Genomic DNA, 24,416 nt, shown 5'->3' on the forward strand with positions numbered 1-24,416 from the left:
AAATGATTTTGAAATCTCCGGGTTGTTATTTGGTTTAACCACTTACGGACCGCCCGCCGCAGTTTTACGTCGGCTGTGTGAAGAAGGATATCGTTGTTATGGCAGCAGCTAGCTGCCATAACCCCGGTATTTTCCTTTTCAGCGGGCGGTCCGCTACAAGATAAAAGTGGTCTCTGCTGCGGATTCACCGTGAGATCACTTTTATCGGTGGCGGGAGAGGGGCCCCCCCTCCTGCCGCGATCTGGTGCCGTCGGCAGCGGCGGAGGCGATCGCGTCCTCTTGCTGGCTCAGTATGGAGACGAGTGAGGGGAAGATGGCCCCCACCTGTCCTTATACAATTGCTGGGCAGAAGCGACGTCAAAACGTCACTTCTGCCCATAGCTCTTACAGGGCCATTTTAACCACTTAAGGACCGCCTCACGCCGATGTACGTCGGCAAGGCGGCACGGGCAGGCAAAATCACGTACATACACGTGATTTGCCTCCCGCGGGTGAGGGGTCCGGTCGGACCCCCCCCGGTGCCCGAGGCGGTCCTGTTTTGTCCCCCGGCGATCGGAGGTGAGGGGGAGGCCATCCGTTCGTGGCCCCCCCCCCCTCGCGATCGCCGCCGGCCAATGGGAACATTCCTTTGCTGCTGTATGCTAAACAGCAGCAAAGGAAATGATGTCATCTCTCCTCGGCTCGGTATTTTCCGTTCCGGCGCCGAGGGGAGAAGACATCAATGTGAGTGCACCAACACTACACACACAGTAGAACATTCCAGGCACACAAAACACCCCGATTCCCCCCCCCGATCGCCCCCCAATCACCCCCCCCGTCACAAACTGACACCAAGCAGGTTTTTTTTTTTTTTTTCCTGATTACTGCATTGGTGTCAGTTTGTGACAGTTACAGTGTTAGGACAGTGAGTGTTAGCCCCCTGTAGGTCTAGGGTACCCCCTAATAAAGTTTTAACCCCTTGATCACCCCCCGTCACCAGTGTCGCTAAGCGATCATTTTTCTGATCGCTGTATTAGTGTCGCTGGTGACGCTAGTTAGGGACGTAAATATTTAGGTTCGCCGTCAGCGTTTTATAGCGTCAGGGACCCCCATATACTATCTAATAAATGTTTTAACCCCTTGATTGCCCCCTAGTTAACCCTTTCATCACTGATCACCGTATAACTGTTATGGGTGACGCTGGTTAGTTTGTTTATTTTTTATAGTGTCAGGGCACCCGCCGTTTATTACCAAATAAAGGTTTAGCCCCCTGATTGCCCGGCGGTGATATGCGTCGCCCCAGGCAGCGTCAGATTAGCGCCAGTACCGCTAACACCCACGCACGCAGCATACGCCTCCCTTAGTGGTATAGTATCTGTACGGATCTATATCGCATCCGATCAGATCTATACTAGTGTCCCCAGCAGTTTAGGGTTCCCAAAAACGCAGTGTTAGCGGGATCAGCCCAGATACCTGCTAGCACCTGCGTTTTGCCCCTCCGCCCGGCCCAGCCCACCCAAGTGCAGTATCGATCGATCACTGACACTTACAAAACACTAAATGCATAACTGCAGCATTCGCAGAGTCAGGCCTGATCCCTGCGATCGCTAACAGTTTTTTTGGTAGTATTTTGGTGAACTGGCAAGCACCAGCCCCAGGCAGCGTCAGGTTAGCGCCAGTACCGCTAACACCCACACACGCGCCGTACACCTCCCTTAGTGGTATAGTATCTGAACGGATCAATATCTGATCCGGTCAGATCTATACTAGCGTCCCCAGCAGTTTAGGGTTCCCAAAAACGCAGTGTTAGTGGGATCAGCCCAGATACCTGCTAGCACCTGCATTTTGTCCCTCCGCCCGGCCCAGCCCACCTAAGTGCAGTATCGATCGATCACTGTCACTTACAAAACACTTAACGCATAACTGCAGCGTTCGCAGAGTCAGGCCTGATCCCTGCGATCGCTAACAGTTTTTTTGGTAGCTTTTTATTGAACTGGCAAGCACCAGCGGCCTAGTACACCCCGGTCATAGTCAAACCCGCACTGCAGTAACAATGTAGCACCAATATTTAAAAAGGGCCAAAAAAACATCCCTGGGAATTACAGACCAGTTAGCCTAACATCAATAGTATGTAAACTTTTGGAGGGGATGATAAGGGACTATATACAAGATTTTAGTAATAAGAATGATATCATTAGCAGTAATCAGCATGGATTCATGAAGAATCGTTCTTGCCAAACCAATCTATTAACCTTCTAAGAGGAGGTGAGTTGCCATCTAGATAAAGGAAGGCACGTAGACGTGGTGTATCTGGATTTTGCAAAAGCATTTGACACAGTTCCCCATAAACGTTTACTGTACAAAATAAGGTGCGTTGGCATGGACCATAGGGTGAGTACATGGATTGAAAACTGGCTACAAGGGCGAGTTCAGAGGGTGGTGATAAATGGGGAGTACTCAGAATGGTCAGGGGTGGGTAGTGGGGTTCCCCAGGGTTCTGTGCTGGGACCAATCCTATTTAATTTGTTCATAAACGACCTGGAGGATGGGATAAACAGTTCAATCTCTGTATTTGCAGAGGATACTAAGCTAAGCAGGGCAATAACTTCTCCGCAGGATGTGGAAATCTTGCAAAAAGACCTGAACAAATTAATGGGGTGGGCGACTACATGGCAAATGAGGTTTAATGTAGAAAAATGTAAAATAATGCATTTGGGTGGCAAAAATATGAATGCAATCTATACACTGGGGGGAGAACCTCTGGGGGAATCTAGGATGGAAAAGGACCTGGGGGCCCTAGTAGATGATAGGCTCAGCAATGGCATGCAATTCCAAGCTGCTGCTAATGAAGCAAACAGAATATTGGCATTAAAAGGGGGATCAACTCCAGAGATAAAACGATAATTCTCCCGCTCTACAAGACTCTGGTCCGCCCGCACCTGGAATATGCTGTCCAGTTCTGGGCACCAGTCCTCAGGAGGGACGTACTGGAAATGGAGCGAGTACAAAGAAGGGCAACAAAGCTAATAAAGGGTTTGGAGGATCTTAGTTATGAGGAAAGGTTGCGAGCACTGAACTTATTCTCTCTGGAGAAGAGACGCTTGAGAGGGGATATGATTTCAATTTACAAATACTGTACTGGTGACCCCACAATAGGGATAAAACTTTTTCGCAGAAGAGAGTTTAATAAGACTTGGGGCCACTCATTACAATTAGAAGAAAAGAGGTTTAACCTTAAACTACGTAGAGGGTTCTTTACTGTAAGAGCGGCAAGGATGTGGAATTCCCTTCCACAGGCGGTGGTCTCAGCGGGGAGCATTGATAGCTTCAAGAAACTATTAGATAATCACCTGAATGACCGCAATATACAGGGATATGTAATGTAATACTGACACATAATCATTCACATAGGTTGGACTTGATGGACTTGTGTCTTTTTTCAACCTCACCTACTATGTAACTATGTAACTTGCATATTAGCCTTTAAAATTAGCACTTTTGATTTTTCCCATAGACTTTAACAGTGTTCGCACAAATTTTTTGCCTGTTCGCATGTTCTGCCGCGAACCGAACCGGGGGGTGTTCGGCTCATCCCTATTCATAACAAATGATCCGAAAAACGAAAAAAAAAAATGGAAACAAAAACAAATTTTTCGACAGTGCACGTGTCTACTTGGTCACTTGAAGATACATGCAAAGGAGGTGACTGCTCTCCATTCTTGAGAAAAATTGGCTCTTTATTTCATAAAATCCACATCAGAACCCAGATGGACACGATACACGAGGACAAGAATAACATGGTTAACGCGTTTCTCAAACAAATTTGCTTCGTTATAACCATTGATGAGGCGGCACTGATATGCGAGACTTATTCCCGATAGAAAGAGGAATTCTTCAAGCTCGCCCCTCTCCCCCCCAACACACCTCATAATACGGTGTGCGGACTTCGCTTATTCCTTGACAATTAGAACTTAAAACCCGACTCCAGGCACAAGAAAAAAAAAAAGTCTCGGGGGATGCAGAAGACACAGAGGGGTTGAGTTACTAAAATAGGAGATTGCAAAATCTGGTGCAGCTGTGCATGTTAAGCAATCAGTTTCTAACTTCAGCTTCTTCCATTAACCTTCAGTCATATTTTCATCTTTCCATCTATTAAATCTTCTGCCCTCGTTTTTGTTGTTTTAACTTTGGATAGTAAAACATTTATTTTTTCTGCCAGTAAATCCCTTATACAGCCCACTTCCTGTCTCTTATCTGGTCATTAGCCTAGGCTTATGACTTCATGCACAGCTCTCTCTATCTCACTCTCGTGAGAGTTTACCAGGAGGGGAGGGGGGATGCGTCATAAGAGGGCCAATGAGAGCTGCAGGGCTGGAGGTGTTCCTCTGTGTGTCTGTGTAAATCCAGGAAGTGAACAGCCAGCAGCTTCCGCTGCCCACAGTTAAAATGGTTGTAACCAGACTCAGTGGAGGGAGATTTCTGCAGCATATTTGGCAAGTACGGAATGACAGTGTATATAAAATAATATGTAAAGTGGTTGGAGGGAAGCTTCAGAATGGCAAAGATGTTTTTTTAAATTACAAGTTATGTGAGCAGACTGCAGTTCCTCTTTAGGCTTTGACAAAAAACCTGGAAGCCGATTGGCTCCCATGCACAGCGGCAGCAGATTTTGCACTCTCCAGTTTTAGTAAATCCCCCCCCCCCCGTATTACTTACCGAACTCCCCGGCCGGCTCCGACACTCCTCTCACCCTGCACTGTATGTGGGTGAGGCTGAAGTACAGCGGAATGTAGGTTACAGAGGAACATTGGCATTGATAGTAGTTAGGCCCTCCATGCACACCGGGTGTTGGGTCCTGGTGCATGGGGGGGCTCCGGCATTTAGCTGTGGGCACAAGCTCCCCGTTGAGCCCAGCTGCTGCCTGTCCAAATCAATGCCGGTCTGACAGCTGTTGCAGCTGAATGGTGCACCTATCTGTACATTTAGGGCAGTGTATGCCCGGAGAGGTCCAAATTCCGGGCATTCCTTCCTGGGCGCATCACGCCCTAAACATTTGTACAGCTGAGTGGGAGAAGACTCTCATAGTGTTTGACAAGCTGCTGACAGCAGGACAAGACACTTGTGCCCTCCACCCGCAGCTAAACGCCATCGCCCCCATGTGCCAGGGCTAAATGCCCAGTGTGCCTGGGGCCTCACTATAACAATGGGATATCGCCAGCTCTTAATATTTCTTTACCGAAGGTGACGGTCACTGCCCTGCAAACCAACGTTCTCTTATGGCAACCTACCCATTTAGATTCCTTGGAAATGAAAGTGACCCCCAAATATAATTCTTTATACTCTACCAACTACATTCACACTTTTTGAAACTCAGAGACTTAACCAGTTCAGGTCCGTCCCATAGCCGTTTTTCTGCTACAGGGCGGCACCTGTGGTCCGGCTCTACCAGGTAGGGGGCGTGCATCCGCTGATGATCGACGATAGCCATAACGGCGGTCTGTCTATGTAAACAAGGCAGATCGCCGTTCTGTCAGTAGGGAAGGCGTGGATCCTGTGTTCCTGCAAAGCAGAGACTACGATCCATGTCTTCCCTTAGTAAAAGCACCTCCCCCACAGTTTAGAAAAACACTGGTTAGGCACACATTTAACCCTTTGATCGCCCGCTGATGTTTAACCACTTCCCAGCCAGTGTCATTAGTACAGTGACAGTGTATATTTTAAGCACTGATCACTGTACTAGTGTCCCTGGTCCCCAAAAAAGTGTCAGTGTCCAAATTTGTCTTCCGAAATATCGCAGTCCTGCTATAAGTCGCTGATCACCACCATTGCTAGTAAAAAAGAAATAAATAAATGAATATCTCATAGTTTGTAGATGCTATAACATTTGTGCAAACCAATCAATATTCACTTATTGGGTTTTTTTTTTTACCACAAAACATGTAGCAGAATACATATTGGCCTAAATTGATGAAGAAACTGACCCAAATAAAATTTGTCCAATTTTTTTCCCCACAAATGGAGCTTTCTTTTGGTTGTAATTTGATCACCTCTGCGGTATCTAGTTTTTGCGATATAAACAAAGAAAGATTGAATGAATAAGTATGTATGTATTTTTTTCTTTTACTTTCTGCTATAAAACATATCCAATGAAAAAAAAATTGAAAAAAAATTGAAAAAAAAATTTTCTTCATCAATTTAGGCCAATGTGTATTCTGCTACATATATTTGGTGGTAAAATAAAACCCCAATAAGCGTTTATATTGATTGTTTTTCTCAAACGTTACAGACTATGCAATATTTTTATTTCTTTTTTATTTTACAGAGAGACACTCACTACTTTACATTGTAGCAAAGTGTCATTTCTTCAGTGTTGCCACATGAAAAGATAGAAGAAAATATTTACAAAAATGTGAGGGGTGTACTTACTTTTGTGAGTAGCCAGCAGTTACCGTAAAACTCCCGCTGCATGCTAGCGATCGGGAGCTTTTCCGATCATGTGACCGCTGTGACAGCCAATCACAGAGGTCACATGACCCAAATGCCCACCTCCGGGCATTTAAAACCCTTAAAGGACCGGTAGGCGACTGGCAGGAAGGGGTTAACATGTATCCTGCAATCTGTATCTCTGTCAAATCTTTTAAAAACTAAAAATAAACAAAACAAAAAAATAAAAAATAAAAAAAAATGTGGAAACAACCGATTTACATTAATTGTTTTAATTACAAAGCAAGAACTAGGTAGGTGGTGAATAGAGGAGAAATGGAGGGGGATTGGGGGAGCCTGTACGTTTAGTACAGAGAGTGGGGGAGGGGAGAGTGGGCTGGGTAAGCGAATAAGGGGTGTGCGGGAACTAGGGAATCCCAAACTGTACAACCAAAACCTCCTTTGCACCCACACGGATCCTTGAAAGTGCACTGAAGGCGTAAACTGGGAGGGGTCATCTTTAAAGCCTGTATATGAAAAAAATAAAAATAATGAGAATTCAATTCATCACAAAAGAAAAACAGTAAATTTTATCCACAAGTGATATTTTTTTAGAAAAAAAAACTTTTTTTTAAGGAATATCCTGAATCCTCCATTTCAGTCAGTAGATGGCGCTCTCCTCAGTGCTTCTGTTTGAAATTTACAATTCTAGAAGTGAATGAGTCAGAGCACGAGGGGCCCCCAGCTCCGGCCTTCAGAGGGCCCCCCAGCGTGCAAGGGCCACCCTCCAGCCCCAACCTCCAGAGGGCCCCCCAGCCCCAGCGTGCAAGGGGCACCCCCCCACCTACAGAGCGCAAGGGCCCCCGTCCCAATCTACAGAGTGCAAGGCCCCCCCCAGAGCGCAAGGGCTCCCACCCCAATCTACAGAGTGCAAGAGCCCCCCCCAGAACGCAAGGGCCCCCGCCCCACCTCCAGAACAATGATTCCAGAAAAGGGGAGTTTAGGTAAAAATAAGACCTAAGACTATTACATGAAGGAAGGATGGGCCCCCCATGTCCTCACTGCTGTACACCGCTCAGTCTGGGGACTTCCACAGACTGGAGTGGTGATCAGGCGATAGTCGGGCTGTACCCCTGTGTGATGACATCATAAGATTTCCGGTCCCCAGCCCCGCCCACTCTCCCGGGCTGCTTACCTGCAGGTTTCTGCATAAGGATCGGGGTCGCTGGCAATTATTTGCTGTGGTTGGGCGGTGAGAGAGGGCAGATGGGGCACCTTCTCCCAGTGCGTTGGGTTACTGAGCTCCACTAGCTCTATGCTGCAGAGACACAAAGAGAAACGTATGACTGAGGAATGCACCGTAACCATGGAGACCGCGGTGACACCGGAATCCATCAATAGACAAATACACAGAGAACACTCACACAGCTCAACTGTTATACCTGTCAGAGGCCGACACCCCAAAGACCCCGCTGTCCCTGCTCTGCGGTGGAGACCGACTACATTTTCCTATAGATAATGTGCCACTGCCCCGCCTCCTGCCCCCTCCAGACTACAGGCAAGGCCCACACTGAGCCCACGCCTTTCTGTGCCACTGCCCCGCCTCCTGCCCTCTCCAGACTACAGGCAAGGCCCACACTGAGCCCCCACCTAACTGTGTCACTGTCCCGCCTCCTGCCCCCTCCACACTACAGGCAAAGCCCACACTGAGCCCCTCCTTCCTGTGCCACTGCCCCACCTCCTGCCCCCTCCACACTACAGGCTAAGCCCACACTGAGCCCCTCCTTCCTGTGCCACTGCCCGCCTCCTGCCACCTTCACACTACAGACAAGGCCCACACTGAGCCCACGCCTACCTGTGTCACTGCCCCGCCTCCTGCCCCCTCCACACTACAGGCAAAGCCCACACTGAGCCCCTTCTTCCTGTGCCACTGCCCCGCCTCCTGCCCCCTCCACACTACAGGCAAAGCCCACACTGAGCCCCTCCTTCCTGTGTCACTGCCCCGCCTTCTGCCCCCTCCAGACTACAGGCAAGGCCCACACTGAGCCCACGCCTACCTGTGTCACTGCCCCGCCTCCTGCCCCCTCCACACTACAGGCAAAGCCCACACTGAGCCCCTTCTTCCTGTGCCACTGCCCCGCCTCCTGCCCCCTCCAGACTACAGGCAAGTCCCACACTGAGCCCCTCCTTCCTGTGCCACTGCCCCACCACCTGCCCCCTCCAGACTACAGGCAAGTCCCACACTGAGCCCCTCCTTCCTGTGCCACTGCCCCACCTCCTGCCCCCTCCAGACTACAGGCAAGTCCCACACTGAGCCCCTCCTTCCTGTGCCACTGCCCCACCACCTGCCCCCTCCAGACTACAGGCAAGGCCCACACTGAGCCCCCGCCTACTTGTGCCACCAAAAGAAATCTCTGTGGGGAAAAAAAGACATTTTATTTTGGTACAGCGTCGCACGGCCGCGCAATTGTCAGTTAAAGTGCCGTATGGCAAAAAATGGCCTGGTCACGAAGGGGGTAAAACCTTCCGGAGCTGAAGTGGTTGAAGTGGGTGTAAACCCTTAGCTTTTTAAAGCACAGATTTTTGGACGTCCGGTAAGGAGTTTGGCGTGTCTCAGCTGAGGCGATTGACTTGGTGTAATTTTTCGATGGGTATTAATAGGAAATGCGCAGCGAACGTATTCTAAGAGATGAGTGTAAAGGAAGATTGGATTCAGAGGAAGAAGGAAGTTGATGGACAGACGATGCCTGAGCTTCGGTTATACAGAGACATTACTGAACTTGTTATACTGGAGTTTGTTCACTTTTATCATTAAAAACAATAACCTGATAGCAGTTTTAAAAAGGTAAGTTCACCTTTTCACAAAAAAAAAGATAAAATGAGAAGGTGAGTGGACTCCAAATATCCCGGCCACCCCTTTGGACCCCACTGCATATAAGAGACGTGATGCCCCGGTGTGGTGTTATGTACCCCATAATACTCAGCTCCAGACTGAGGCTCCATCATTATGCCTGCAATGGAAAGTCAATCCAATAAGTATTACAGCGCTGCCCTAATATAAACTCATAGAACATAGTTCTAGGCTCCTATACAGTTCAGAAAGTCCAAAAAATATCATCTGTGTTCAAACAAATGGTGGCAAAGTGCTCGGTGCTTATTCCATGTAAATAGGTGACTTCTGTGCTCACAGACGTGACTCCTTCCCTATGACCCCCCCCACTCACCAACATTCGGGGTACAGTGAGGGGAAAAAAAGAAGGTTTTGTATGATTTTGTACGTTTGTCCACTGACAAAGAAATGATCAGTCTATCATTTTAATGGTCGATTTATTTTATCAGAGAGAAACAGAATAACAAAAATATCCAGGAAAAACGCATTTCAAAAAAGTTATGAATTGATTTGCATTTAAATGAGTGAAATAAGTATTTTACCCCCAATCAGCAAGATTTCTGGCTCCAAGGTGTCTTCTATACAGGTAACAAGCTGAAATTAGAAGCACTCTCTTAAAGGGAGTTCTCCTAATCTCAGCTTGTTACCTGTATAGAAGACACCTGTCCACAGAAGCAATCAGTCAGATTCCAATCTCTCCACCATGGCCAAGACCAAAGATCTGTCCAAGGATGTCAGGGACAAGATTGTAGACCTACACAAGGCTGGAATAGGCTACAAGACCATCGCCAACCAGCTTGGTGAGAGGGTGACAACAGTTGGTGCGATTATTCACAAATGGAATAAAACACAAAATAACTGTCAATCTCTCTCGGTCTGGGGCTCCATACAAGATCTCACCTGGTGGAGGTTCAATGATCATGAGAACGGTGAAGAATCAGCCCAGAACTACATGGGAGAAACTTGTCAATGATCTCAGCTGGGACCATAGTCACCAAGAAAACAATCGGTAACACACTACACCGTGAAGGACTGAAATTCTGCAGTGCCCGCAATGTCCTCCTGCCTAGGAAGGCACATGTACAGGTCCGTCTGAAGTTTGCTAATGAACATCTGAATGATTCAGAGGAGAACTGGGGGAAAGTGTTGTGGTCAGATGAGACCCAAATTCAGCTCTTTGACATCAACTCAACTTGCCGTGTTTGGAGAAGGAGGAATGCTACCTATGACCCCAAGAACACCATCCCCCACCGACATACATGGAGGTGGAAACATTATGCTTTGGGGGTGTTTTTTGCTAAGGGGACAGGACAACTTCACTGCATCAAAGGGACGATGGAGGAGGCCATGTACCGTCAAATCTTGGGCGAGAACCTCCTTCCCTAAGCCAGGGCATTGAAAATGGGTAGTGGATGGGTATTTCAGCATGACAATAACCCAAAACACACAGCCAAGGCAACAAAGGAGTGGCTCAAGAAGAAGTACATTAAGGTCCCGGAGTGGCCTAGCCAGTCTCCAGACCTTCATCCTATAGAAAATATGTGGAGGGAGCTGAAGGTTTGAGTTACCAAACAGCCTGGAAACCTTAATGACTTGGAGAGGATCTGCAAAGAGGAGTGTGGGAATAGGAGAGGAGAAGAGAGTGTGAGAATAGAAGGGGAGAAGAGAGTGTGAGAACAGAAGGGGAGAAGAGAGAGTGTGAGAATAGAAGGGGAGAAGAGAGAGTGTGAGAATAGAAGGGGAGAAGAGAAAGTGTGAGAATAGAAGGGGAGAAGAGAAAGTGTGAGAATAGAAGGGGAGAAGAGAAAGTGTGAGAATAGAAGGGGAGAAGAGAGAGTGTGAGAATAGAAGGGGAGAAGAGAAAGTGTGAGAATAGAAGGGGAGAAGAGAGAGTGTGAGAATAGAAGGGGAGAAGAGAAAGTGTGAGAATAGAAGGGGAGAAGAGAAAGTGTGAGAATAGAAGGGGAGAAGAGAAAGTGTGAGAATAGAAGGGGAGAAGAGAAAGTGTGAGAATAGAAGGGGAGAAGAGAGACAGAGAGAGAGAGAGAGACCGTGAAATCGTGAAAACAATATAATCCAAATTCAAGTGATCCGATTCACCACCATAAGAGTACAGAGGTAACAACACCCGGTGTGATATATAATTGAGGCAGCCGGTATCCTCTAACCACAGGAGGAAGGATATGGCAGGTTCAATGGCAGCTCAGTAGATGGAGTGGAAGGATATATTCCCATCAAGGAGATGTAATAGAAAAAGACATCCACAGTGTAAGTCCGTATAATACCGTTTAAAAAAAAATAAATAAAAAAAAGGGTTATTACTGCACTGAAGAGGCAGATGGGGGGGGTGTATACCTTGTTGGGGGGGGAGGGGCTAGTTGGAGACTGCCCTCTGCCTCCTCATCTGTCCGTCCGGTGGAGTTGGATTGCTGCCTTTTATCCTGCCAGAGAGAAAAAACACAGGAACAAAAACGTTACTTCTCCTTCTACAACACAATCCCAGATCCCTCGCCCCCGATACAACACAACACCGGATCCCTCGCCCCCGATACAACACAACACCAGATCCCTCGCCCCCGATACAACACAACACCGGATCCCTCGCCCCCGATACAACAAAACACCGGATCCCTCGCCCCCGATACAACACAACACCAGATCCCTCGCCCCCGATACAACACAACACCGGATCCCTCGCCCCCGATACAACACAACACCGGATCCCTCGCCCCCGATACAACACAACACCAGATCCCTCGCCCCCGATACAACACAACACCGGATCCCTCGCCCCCGATACAACACAACACCAGATCCCTCACCCCCGATACAACACAACACCAGATCCCTCGCCCCCGATACAACACAACACCAGATCCCTCGCCCCCGATACAACACACCACCGGATCCCTCGCCCCCGATACAACACAACACCAGATCCCTCGCCCCCGATACAACACAACACCAGATCCCTCGCCCCCGATACAACACAACACCGGATCCCTCGCCCCCGATACAACACAACACCAGATCCCTCACCCCCGATACAACACAACACCAGATCCCTCGCCCCCGATACAACACAACACCAGATCCCTCGCCCCCGATACAACACACCACCGGATCCCTCGCCCCCGATACAACACAACACCGGATCCCTCGCCCCCGATACAACACAACACCAGATCCCTCGCCCCCGATACAACACACCACCGGATCCCTCGCCCCCGATACAACACAACACTGGATCCCTCGCCCCCGATACAACACAACACCAGATCCCTCGCCCCCGATACAACACAACACCGGATCCCTCGCCCCCGATACAACACACCACCAGATCCCTCGCCCCCGATACAACACAACACCAGATCCCTCGCCCCCGATACAACACAAAACCGGATCCCTCACATCCGATACAACACAACACCGGATCCCTCGTCCCCGATACAACACAACACCAGATCCCTCGCCCCCGATACAACACACCACCGGATCCCTCGCCCCCGATACAACACACCACCAGATCCCTCGCCCCCTCTACAACACAACAACGGATCCCTCGCCCCTGATACAATGCAACACCGGATACCTCCACCCCGATACAACACGACACCGGATCCCTCGCCCCCAATACAACACAACACCGGATCCCTCGCCCCCGATACAACACAACACCAGATCCCTCGCCCCCGATACAACACAACACCGGATCCCTCGCCCCCGATACAACACACCACCAGATCCCTCGCCCCCGATACAACACAACACCGGATCCCTAACCCCCGATACAACACAACACCGGATCCCTCGCCCCCGATACAACACAACACCGGATCCCTCGCCCCCGATACAATACACCACCAGATCCCTCGCCCCCGATACAACACACCACCAGATCCCTCACCCCCGATACAACACAACACCGGATCCCTCGCCCCCGATACAACACAACACCGGATCCCTCGCCCCCGATACAACACAACACCAGATCCCTCGCCCCCGATACAACACAACACCAGATCCCTCGCCCCCGATACAACACACCACCAGATCCCTCGCCCCCGATACAACACAACACCGGATCCCTCACCCCCGATACAACACAACACCGGATCCCTCACCCCCGATACAACACAACACCAGATCCCTCGCCCCCGATACAACACAACACCGGATCCCTCACCCCCGATACAACACAACACCGGATCCCTCGCCCCCGATACAACACAACACCGGATCCCTCCACCCCGATACAACACAACACCGGATACCTCGCCCCCGATACAACACAACACCAGATCCCTCTCCCCCGATACAACACAACACCAGATCCCTCGCCCCCGATACAACACAACACCAGATCCCTCGCCCCCGATACAACACAACACCAGATCCCTCGCCCCCGATACAACACAACACCGGATCCCTCGCCCCCGATACAACACAACACCGGATCCCTCGCCCCCGATACAACACAACACCAGATCCCTCGCCCCCGATACAACACAACACCAGATCCCTCGCCCCCGATACAACACAACACCGGATCCCTCGCCCCCGATACAACACAACACCAGATCCCTCGCCCCCGATACAACACACCACCGGATCCCTCGCCCCAGATACAACACACCACCAGATCCCTCACCCCCGATACAACACAACACCAGATCCCTCGCCCCCGATACAACACAACACCGGATCCCTCGCCCCCGATACAACACACCACCAGATCCCTCGCCCCCGATACAACACAACACCGGATCCCTCACCCCCGATACAACACAACACCGGATCCCTCACCCCCGATACAACACAACACCGGATCCCTCACCCCCGATACAACACAACACCAGATCCCTCGCCCCCGATACAACACAACACCGGATCCCTTGCCCCCGATACAACACAACACCAGATCCCTCGCCCCCGATACAACACAACACCGGATCCCTCGCCCCCGATACAACACAACACCAGATCCCTCGCCCCCGATACAACACAACACCAGATCCCTCGCCCCCGATACAACACAACACCGGATCCCTCGCCCCCGATACAACACAACACCAGATCCCTCGCCCACGATACAACACAACACCAGATCCCTCGCCCCCGATACAACACACCACCGGATCCCTCGCCCCCGATACAACACAACACCGGATCCCTCACCCCCGATACAACACAACACCGGATCCCTCACCCCCGATACAACACAACACCGGATCCCTCGCCCCCGATACAACACAACACCAGATCCCTCGCCCCCGATACAACACAACACCGGATCCCTCCACCCCGATACAACACAACACCGGATCCCTCGCCCCCGATACAACACAACACCAGATCCCTCGCCCCGATACAATGCAACACCGGATCCCTCCACCCCGATACAACACAACACCAGATCCCTCGCCCCCTCTACAACACAACACCGGATCCCTCGCCCCGATACAACACAACACCAGATCCCTCGCCCCCGATACAACACAACACCGGATCCCTCACCCCCGATACAACACAACACCGGATCCCTCGCCCCCGATACAACACAACACCGGATCCCTCCACCCCGATACAACACAACACCAGATCCCTCGCCCCCGATACAACACAACACCGGATCCCTCCACCCCGATACAACACAACACCAGATCCCTCGCCCCCGATACAACACCGGATCCCTCACCCCCGATACAACACAACACCGGATCCCTCGCCCCCGATACAACACAACACCGGATCCCTCGCCCCCTCTACAACACAACACCGGATCCCTCGCCCCCTCTACAACACAACACCTCATCCCTCGCCCCTGATACAATGCAACACCGGATCCCTCCACCCCGATACAACACGACACCGGATCCCTCACCCCCGATACAACACAACACCGGATCCCTCGCCCCCGATACAACACGACACCGGATCCCTCACCCCCGATACAACACAACACCGGATCCCTCACCCCCGATACAACACAACACCGGATCCCTCGCCCCCGATACAACACAACACCGGATCCCTCACCCCCGATACAACACAACACCGGATCCCTCGCCCCCGATACAACACAACACCAGATCCCTCGCCCCCGATACAACACACCACCGGATCCCTCGCCCCCGATACAACACAACACCAGATCCCTCGCCCCCGATACAACACACCACCAGATCCCTCGCCCCCGATACAACACAACACCAGATCCCTCGCCCCCGATACAACACAACACCAGATCCCTCACCCACGATACAACACAACACCGGATCCCTCGCCCCCGATACAACACAACACCGGATCCCTCACCCCCGATACAACACAACACCGGATCCCTCGCCCCCGATACAACACAACACCAGATCCCTCGCCCCCGATACAACACACCACCGGATCCCTCGCCCCCGATACAACACAACACCAGATCCCTCGCCCCCGATACAACACACCACCAGATCCCTCGCCCCCGATACAACACAACACCGGATCCCTCGCCCCCGATACAACACAACACCAGATCCCTCGCCCCCTCTACAACACAACAACGGATCCCTCGCCCCCGATACAACACAACACCTCATCCCTCGCCCCCGATACAATGCAATACCGGATCCCTCCACCCCGATACAACACGACACCGGATCCCTCCACCCCGATACAACACGACACCAGATCCCTCGCCCCCGATACAACACCGGATCCCTCACCCCCGATACAACACTGGATCCCTCACCCCCGATACAACGCAATATCGGATCCCTTGCCCCCCATACAACGCAACACCTCATCCCTCGCCCCCGATACAACACAACACCGGATCCCTCGCCCCTGATGTGACACAACACCGGATCCCTCGCCCCCGATACAACACGACACCGGATCCCTCGCCCCCGATACAATACACCACCAGATCCCTCGCCCCCGATACAACACACCACCAGATCCCTCACCCCCGATACAACACGACACCGGATCCCTCGCCCCCAATACAACACGACACCGGATCCCTCACCCCAATACAACACGACACTGGATCCCTCGCCCCCGATACAACACGACACCGGATCCCTCGCCCCGATACAATACGACACCGGATCCCTCACCCCCGATACAACACAACACCGGATCCCTCGCCCCCGATACAACACGACACCGGATCCCTCACCCCCTCTACAACACCGGATCCCTCGCCCCTGATACAACACGACACCGGATCCCTCGCCCCCGATACAACACCTCATCCCTCACCCCCTCTGAACACCTTTGGGATGAATTAGAGCGGAGACTGCGAGCCAGACCTTCTTGTCCAACATCAGTGCCTGACCTCACAAATGCTCTTCTGCTTGATTCCGAGCTCGCGTGGCACTTTAAGGTGTAGAAATGTCTCTATTCTCCTCCTAATAATTGAACTCTACTTTTGGTTTAACACTACTCCTATGTAGAGGTATTAAGATGTCAAAATATAAGATAGAAATAAGGATGAAGTGAAGCTGAAAAACCCGGTGTTATACCCTCTGACTTATAGGGTCAAGCCCTAGGCCAGAAAGATTTATGTAGTGGTGTTACTCTCCTTGGAAAAAGTGATAAACTCGGATTTCAAACCAGCTCAAAAATCAAAGGATTTGGTGTAAGGTGTGTTGCACCCCCTGCCTGTCACAAAGCTAGTGGATGTGTGCAAATGGTGCAATTTAATGTTCCTAGTAATATAAAATTGTGCGATAAACTAAAAAATAAACTAAAAATAAAAATGTACGCCAAAAATCACAAATAAAATGAGTGTGTTACACCCTCTGGTGGGTGTCAAAGTGATGGATTGCACCCATACAATAATCATGCAAACAATTTTATGTTCCTAGTGATATATATAATTGTGTGATGGACTAGAAAATAAAAATGTACGCCAAAAACCACAAATTGAATAGATGTGTTACCCCCTCTGGTGGGTGTCAAAGTGATGAGTCGCACCCATACAATAATAATGCAGCAAACATATAATGAAACAAAGAATAATGATAAACTAGAAGTGTTACACCCTCTGGGAATAGAGGATGTTTAAAGAAAAACACTTTTTGCAAACAAAGTAATAGGTGTGTTTGATCCTCTGTATCAGACTTCAAACCATAAACATATAACCACAAATGTAAATAGTGAATATTCCATAATAAACAGTTAGATATTGAATATAAAATATTGAATATGAAAAAAATGTGGAAAAATAGTTCAACTGTTTTAAAAGTGACTTTGTGCTTCAAACTGTGTTGAGTGACTGTTCAGGTTTAGTGCTGATTATTTTCTCTCAGGTGACAATAGTGCCAGGTGACTTTTCCGTGCTGGTAATCTATGGCACTCACCAGATAGCATTACCCTCCAGGGGTATTAGACATTCACCATTTTAGCCACTGTGTAGCTCTCTGGAGCGTGCTGGATGGTCTGCACATCAGAAAACTGGCTTTCTCCCAAGTTGTCACATGCAGGAGAGAGGAATGCCCATAGCTTGATATTGTTATAGAAAAACCTTGATTTTTAATATAGGTATATAGATATATACTCACATTGAGTCAGTAATTTACATGCAGCATTGAAATAGAATAAAATGGAGCCGGCGGTGTATACAAACGACCGCCGCTCCGACCGGAAGCGATGCAAAGACGTACGGTACCGCCCTACGCGTTTTGTCATCTGGAGCGTCCATCTTGCTACACCTACAGTCTATTTATAGGGTGTAGTGTCCCTATGACGCTCGCGCTAGAAAAAAAACCTCTCGGCGGCCATTTTGGGATAGATTTTGTAGACCGAAGCCCGCTAGAACCCAAATATTGTATCTTTACATAGAAAAGAATACAGCTGCTATTTTCGGGTAGATTTTACAGACCGAAGTCCGCTGAAAAATGATGTGTTATTGCAAATTCAAATAATTCATGTAGTACTCTGTTGCAATGTATATGATATACGCTGACACCTTATCTGGCATACGAAAAATGGCCGTGAATGGCCCTAGATTGCAAGCCAGAAATGAAATATGATGTCAGTGTCAGTAAATTGATATATAATTGCGCCATGGTATACGGGACACTACATGCTATAACCAAATATATCTGTACCAAACAATGTCAATTTATCCATAAAAAACTAAAAAAAACATATGATAGAAATAACCCTGTACATCTGTACTGACCAGATATTTGGGTAACCACAGATAAGGAAAATAATTTTTGGTAAATATATCATTTACATAAACAAACTGACATTGACAAGCTCCCAACATAAAAGAGCATATATGTGTATGTAGGTGTGTGTGGGGGGGAAAGCAACTGGAATTGCATATCAGAAAGATTAGTAAAAATAGTAATTTATTAAAAATTTGTTAAATTTTTATTTTTAATTATTATTTATTAAAATGTAATTATTGTCCCCAGTGTGCATATATAAGTGCCCACCCCATGTTCATGTACACATACCCCCCTGTCTGGTCAGTACAGATGTACAGGGTTATTTCTATCATATGTTTTTTTTATTTTTTTATGGATAAATTGACATTGTTTGGTACAGATATATTTGGTTATAGCATGTAGTGTCCCGTATACCATGGCGCAATTATATATTAATTTACTGACACTGACATCATATTTCATTTCTGGCTTGCAATCTAGGGCCATTCACAGCCATTTTTCGTATGCCAGATAAGGTGTCAGCGTATATCATATACATTGCAACAGAGTACTACATGAATTATTTGAATCTGCAATAACACATCATTTTTCAGGGGACTTCGGTCTGTAAAATCTACCCGAAAATGGCAGCTGTATTCTATTCTATGTAAAGATACAATATTTGGGTTCCAGCGGGCTTCGGTCTACAAAGTCTATCCACCGAGAGGTTATTTTCTAGCGCGAGCATCATAGGGACACTACACCCTATAAATAGACTGGAGGTGCAGCAAGATAGATGCTCCAGATGACGAAACGCGTAGGGCGGTACCGTACGTCTTTGCATCACTTCCGGTCGGAGCGGCGGTCGTTTGTATACACCGCCGGCTCCATTTTATTCTATTTCAATGCTGCATGTAAATTACTGACTCAATGTGAGTATATAGCTATATACCTATATTAAAAATCAAGGTTTTTCTATAACAATATCAAGCTATGGGCATTCCTCTCTCCTGCATGTGACAACTTGGGAGAAAGCCAGTTTTCTGATGTGCAGACCATCCAGCACGCTCCAGAGAGCTACACAGTGGCTAAAATGGTGAATGTCTAATACCCCTGGAGGGTAATGCTATCTGGTGAGTGCCATAGATTACCAGCACGGAAAAGTCACCTGGCACTATTGTCACCTGAGAGAAAATAATCAGCACTAAACCTGAACAGTCACTCAACACAGTTTGAAGCACAAAGTCACTTTTAAAACAGTTGGACTATTTTTCCACTTTTTTAATATTTTTTTCATATTCAATATTTTATATTCAATATCTAACTGTTTATTATGGAATATTCACTATTTACATTTGTGGTTATATGTTTATGGTTTGAATTCTGATACAGAGGATCAAACACTCTTATTACTTTGTTTGCAAAAAGTGTTTTTCTTTAAACATCCTCTATTCCCAGAGGGTGTAACACTTCTAGTTTATCATTATTCTTTGTTTCATTATATGTTTGCTGCATGATTATTGTATGGCTGCGACTCATCACTTTGACACCCACCAGAGGGGGTAACACATCTATTCAATTTGTGGTTTTTGGCGTACATTTTTATTTTCTAGTCCATCACACAATTATATATATCACTAGGAACATAAAATTGTTTGCTGCATGATTATTGTATGGGTGCAATCCATCACTTTGACACCCACCAGAGGGTGTAACACACTCATTTTATTTGTGATTTTTGGCATACATTTTTATTTTTAGTTTATTTTTTAGTTTATCGCACAATTTTATATTACTAGGAACATTAAATTGCACCATTTGCACACATCCACTAGCTTTGTGACAGGCAGGGGGTGCAACACACCTTACACCAAATCCTTTGATTTTTGAGCTGGTTTCTGGCCTAGGGCTTGACCCTATAAGTCAGAGGGTATAACACCGGGTTTTTCAGCTTCACTTCATCCTTATTTCTATCTTATATTTTGACATCTTAATACCTCTACATAGGAGTAGTGTTAAACCAAAAGTAGAGTTCAATTATTAGGAGGAGAATAGAGACATTTCTACACCTTACCATTCATTTTATATACTCCACCAAGGTGGTAGTATTATGTAGAGGCAGCAATTCTCCTTTCCACATCTCTTTATATATCTCTTTTCATTTTTTATAACTGGGGCATCCATTTACTGGACCTCACCACTGGGGCCACTTCCTTGTGCTTGATAGATATCGTAGCGCAGGGTCAACCACTATTTCTCATGCGTGGCACTTTGTGCGTCGGAATTGTGTACACGCGATCGGAATTTCCGACAACGGACTTTGTTGTCGGAAAGTTTTGGGTCCTGCTCTCAAACTTTGTGTGTCGGAAATGCCGATGGAAACTGTCCGATGGAGCCCACACACGATCGGAATGTCCGACAACAAGCTCCGATCGCACATTTTCCGTCGGAAAGTCCGACCGTTTGTACATGGCATAAGAATCATTCCCTAGGACACTCTTAACCCCTTGATCGCCCCCTAGTGTTTAACCCCTTCCCTGCCAGTGTCGTTTATACAGTAATCAGCGCATTTTTATAGCACTGATCGCTGTATAAATGGCAATGGTCCCAAAATAGTGTCAAAAGTGTCCGACGTGTCCGCCATAATGTCGCAGTCATGATAAAAATCGCTGACTGCCGCCATTACTAGTAAAAAAAAAAAAAAGAAAAAGAAAAATGCTATAAATCTATCCCCTATTTTGTAGACACTATAACTTTTGGGCAAACCAATCAATATACGCTTATTGCGATTTTGTTTACCAAAAATATGTAGAAGAATACATATCGGCCTAAACTGAGGAAAAAATGTGTTTTTTTTTAATATATTTTTTCAGGATACTTATATAGCACAAAGTAAAAAATATTGCCTTTTTTTCAAAATTGTCGTTATTTTTATTTTTTTTGTTTATAGCGCAAAAAATAAAAACCACAGAGGTGATCAAATACCACCAAAAGAAAGCTCTATTTGTGGGGGGAAAAAAAAAGATGTCAATTTTGTTTGGGTACAACGTCACACGACCGCGCAATTGTCAGCTAAAGCGACGCAGTGCCGAATCACAAAAAAAAACGCTCTGGGCAGGAAGGGGGGTAAAATCTTCTGGGGCTGAAGTGGTTAATTTGCACTAAATCTCAGGATTCTTCATTGTGTCCAATCAGAATCTATAAGGCCAGGGTCCATTATCAATTTCATTTACCATTCCCACATCTCCCAATAGATCCTTATGTGTTTTATGTATGTTGTTTTTAAAATCCTTACCATCCATTGCAGGCAGAGGACACACACCCAGCAGCATCCACTGCAGCTCAGGACGAGGCATCCACTGCAGCTCAGGACGACGCAGGCTATACATATGACACCCAAAACGACATGATAGAGAAAGATCACAAACGCACAATAAAGTAAAATGTTGTCACAGTCTCTTGGGGTGACTTTGTAAATTTTAAACAGCCAGATACTTCCTAGAATGAGAAGAAAAATATTGGATCTGATCACATCTTTCATAAATGGAAACGTTTGTCCTGTACAATGAGATTCTACACTAAAACACAGACAGCAAAAAACATAGAAGACCAATACTAAGATAGATTTTTTAGCTTCCACATTTCTACATTTCTAACACAATGGTAGAAAGTCTTTTCACCTTCTCATTACATGTTCAATTCTTTTCCTGGCATTGGCACTGCCCCAAACCCACCTCTGTATACCCGCTACTAAGATCTTCTCCTCCTCTGTATACCCCACATGGTACAGAGCTCCCTGCTGGGTGACACCTCTATAATAATGCAGTGATTGTGACTCTGGTGTCACCTCACTGCCACATAATCCATCCCGGAGCTTCATGTCTGCTCATGTCGGGACTCGCAATCAACACATCTTACATTTACATGGCACTTCCAATTGGGATCCATTCTAAAAGAAAGGAATATTCTAAAGATGACAAGACCCGCACACAGAAGCAGGATATGTGATATTAAAGTGGAGTTCTACCCAAAAATGGAACTTCTACTTGTTGGAATCCCCTCCCCCCCTCCGGTGTCACATTTGGCACCTTTCAGGGGGGAGGAGGGAGCAGATATCTGTATAATATACAGTTATTTGCTCCCACTTCCTGGCATAGATCACCGCGGTGATTGCAGTGACCCGAGACACTTCCAGGGCCTACTCTGTCCTCCCCCGCTGTCTTCTGGGAGACACACGGGTCCGAGAAGACAGCAGGGACCAGTGAGGACGCGCAGCGCGACTCGCGCATGCGCAGTAGGGAACCAGGAAGTGAACCTGCAAGGCTTCACTTCCTGATTCCCACACTGAAGATGGCGGCGGCAGCACCCGAGAGCCGACGGACAGATTGGTTTCAGCTGCCGACATGGCGGGCGTCCTGGACAGGTAAGTGTCCTTATATTAAAGGTCAGCAGCTGCAGAATTTGTAGCTGCTGACTTTTAATATTTTTTTTTTCCGGCAGAACTCCGCTTTAACTAATTAGGAACATTTTACAGTTTATAAAAAAAAAAAATGAAATTCTCACTACCTGTCACTTAAAAAATGTTCAAGTCCATAATAATAAAAGTCCCAACTCATAGTCTATTTTTCTAAACAAGTTTTAAGGGAGATTTTCATTTGCAAATACACTATATTGTCAAAAGTATTGGGACATCTGCCTTTACACACACATGAACTTTATTGCCATCCCAGTCTTAGGCCGGAGGGTTCAATATTGAGTTAGTCCACCCTTTACAGCTATAACAGCTTCAACTCTTCTGGGAAGGCTGTCCACAAGGTTTAGGAGTGTCTATGGGAATGTTTGACCATTCTTCCAGAAGAGCATTTCTGAGGTCAGGCACTGATGTGGACGAGAAGGCCTGGCTTGCCACTCTAATTCATCCCAAAGGTGTTCTATGGGGTTGAGGTCAGGACTCAGCCCAACCCCTGAAAAACAACCCCACACCACAATCCCCTCTCCACCAAAGGATTTGGACCAGTGCACAAATCAAGGTCCATAAAGACATGGATAACGGCACCGATAGTAAACCACGTGTTGGCACGCAGACACCATGTCAGTGATGCTGCGGGAGGCGTGGCACCGATGCGGCACAGCCGAGCCCATCCCCACCCCAATAGGAAATGGGGAAGGGCAGCCGGGCGCATCGCAGTTCCTGGAAGGGCCTGGTATGGAATTTAGGGGGACTGTCATGAAAAACGTCCTGTTAGCACAACTGTCAGAGCCGGTGGGCGTGTGCGGGGGCGCGTTAGCGCGAACGAACACATACGGAGGCACGCTAGCACGAACGAGTGTACGCAGGTACGTGGGGGTACGAGCGAGCACGTACGATCGGTACTCAGGCGCGCACGGACGTACGAGGTGACAGTGTTTGGCGCCAATGGACTTATTTAAAGGGATATTACACTTTTATTGTTTCACTTTAAGCATCATTAAAATCACTGCTCCCGAAAAAACGGCCGTTTTTAAAACTTCTTTTTGCATTGATCCATGTCCCCTGGGGCAGGACCCAGGTCCCCAAACACTTTTTATGACAATAACTTGCATATAAGCCTTTAAAATTAGCACTTTTGATTTCTCCGATAGACTTTTAAAGGGTGTTCCGCGGCTTTCGAATTTGCCGCGAACACCCCAAATTGTTCACTGTTCGGCGAACTGGCGAAAAGCCGATGTTCGGGTCGAGCCCATCCCTACTGATGAATGAATGAATGTACTGTCACTGCTGGTCATGGTCACTGATGATGAATGAATGTTTTTGTAAGTGTTTGGAAAATTAAAGTTGGCCAGTCTGGATGAAGTCCAGGGCCACATTTTTGTCCCAGTCCAGCCCTGACTGGAGCCGCAAGAAAGTGCAGGACCCACTTACTGTATGGATTTAATTACACCTAATTACATGTCTGCTATTGAAAATTGCTATGGCCCATATTCAT

General features: G+C 47.7%; 1 protein-coding gene across 2 annotated transcripts in view; it reads right to left on the bottom strand.

Moving 5' to 3' along the window:
- Positions 1-6,725: 6,725 nt before the first annotated feature.
- The window catches only part of LOC141126716 (uncharacterized), a 60,862-nt gene continuing 43,171 nt past the window's right edge, over positions 6,726-24,416 (bottom strand). For both annotated transcript variants that reach the window (XM_073612680.1, XM_073612679.1), the window contains 4 exons: positions 21,746-21,948; positions 11,648-11,733; positions 7,598-7,720; positions 6,726-6,929 (listed from right to left, as the gene is read on the bottom strand). In XM_073612680.1, coding sequence (XP_073468781.1) covers positions 6,923-6,929; positions 7,598-7,720; positions 11,648-11,733; positions 21,746-21,948 — 419 coding nt within the window. In that variant the 3' untranslated portion in view covers positions 6,726-6,922. The remainder of the gene's footprint in view (positions 6,930-7,597; positions 7,721-11,647; positions 11,734-21,745; positions 21,949-24,416) is intronic.

Source organism: Aquarana catesbeiana, linkage group LG02 (assembly GCF_042186555.1).
Source record: "Aquarana catesbeiana isolate 2022-GZ linkage group LG02, ASM4218655v1, whole genome shotgun sequence".
Lineage (NCBI taxonomy): Eukaryota > Metazoa > Chordata > Amphibia > Anura > Ranidae > Aquarana > Aquarana catesbeiana.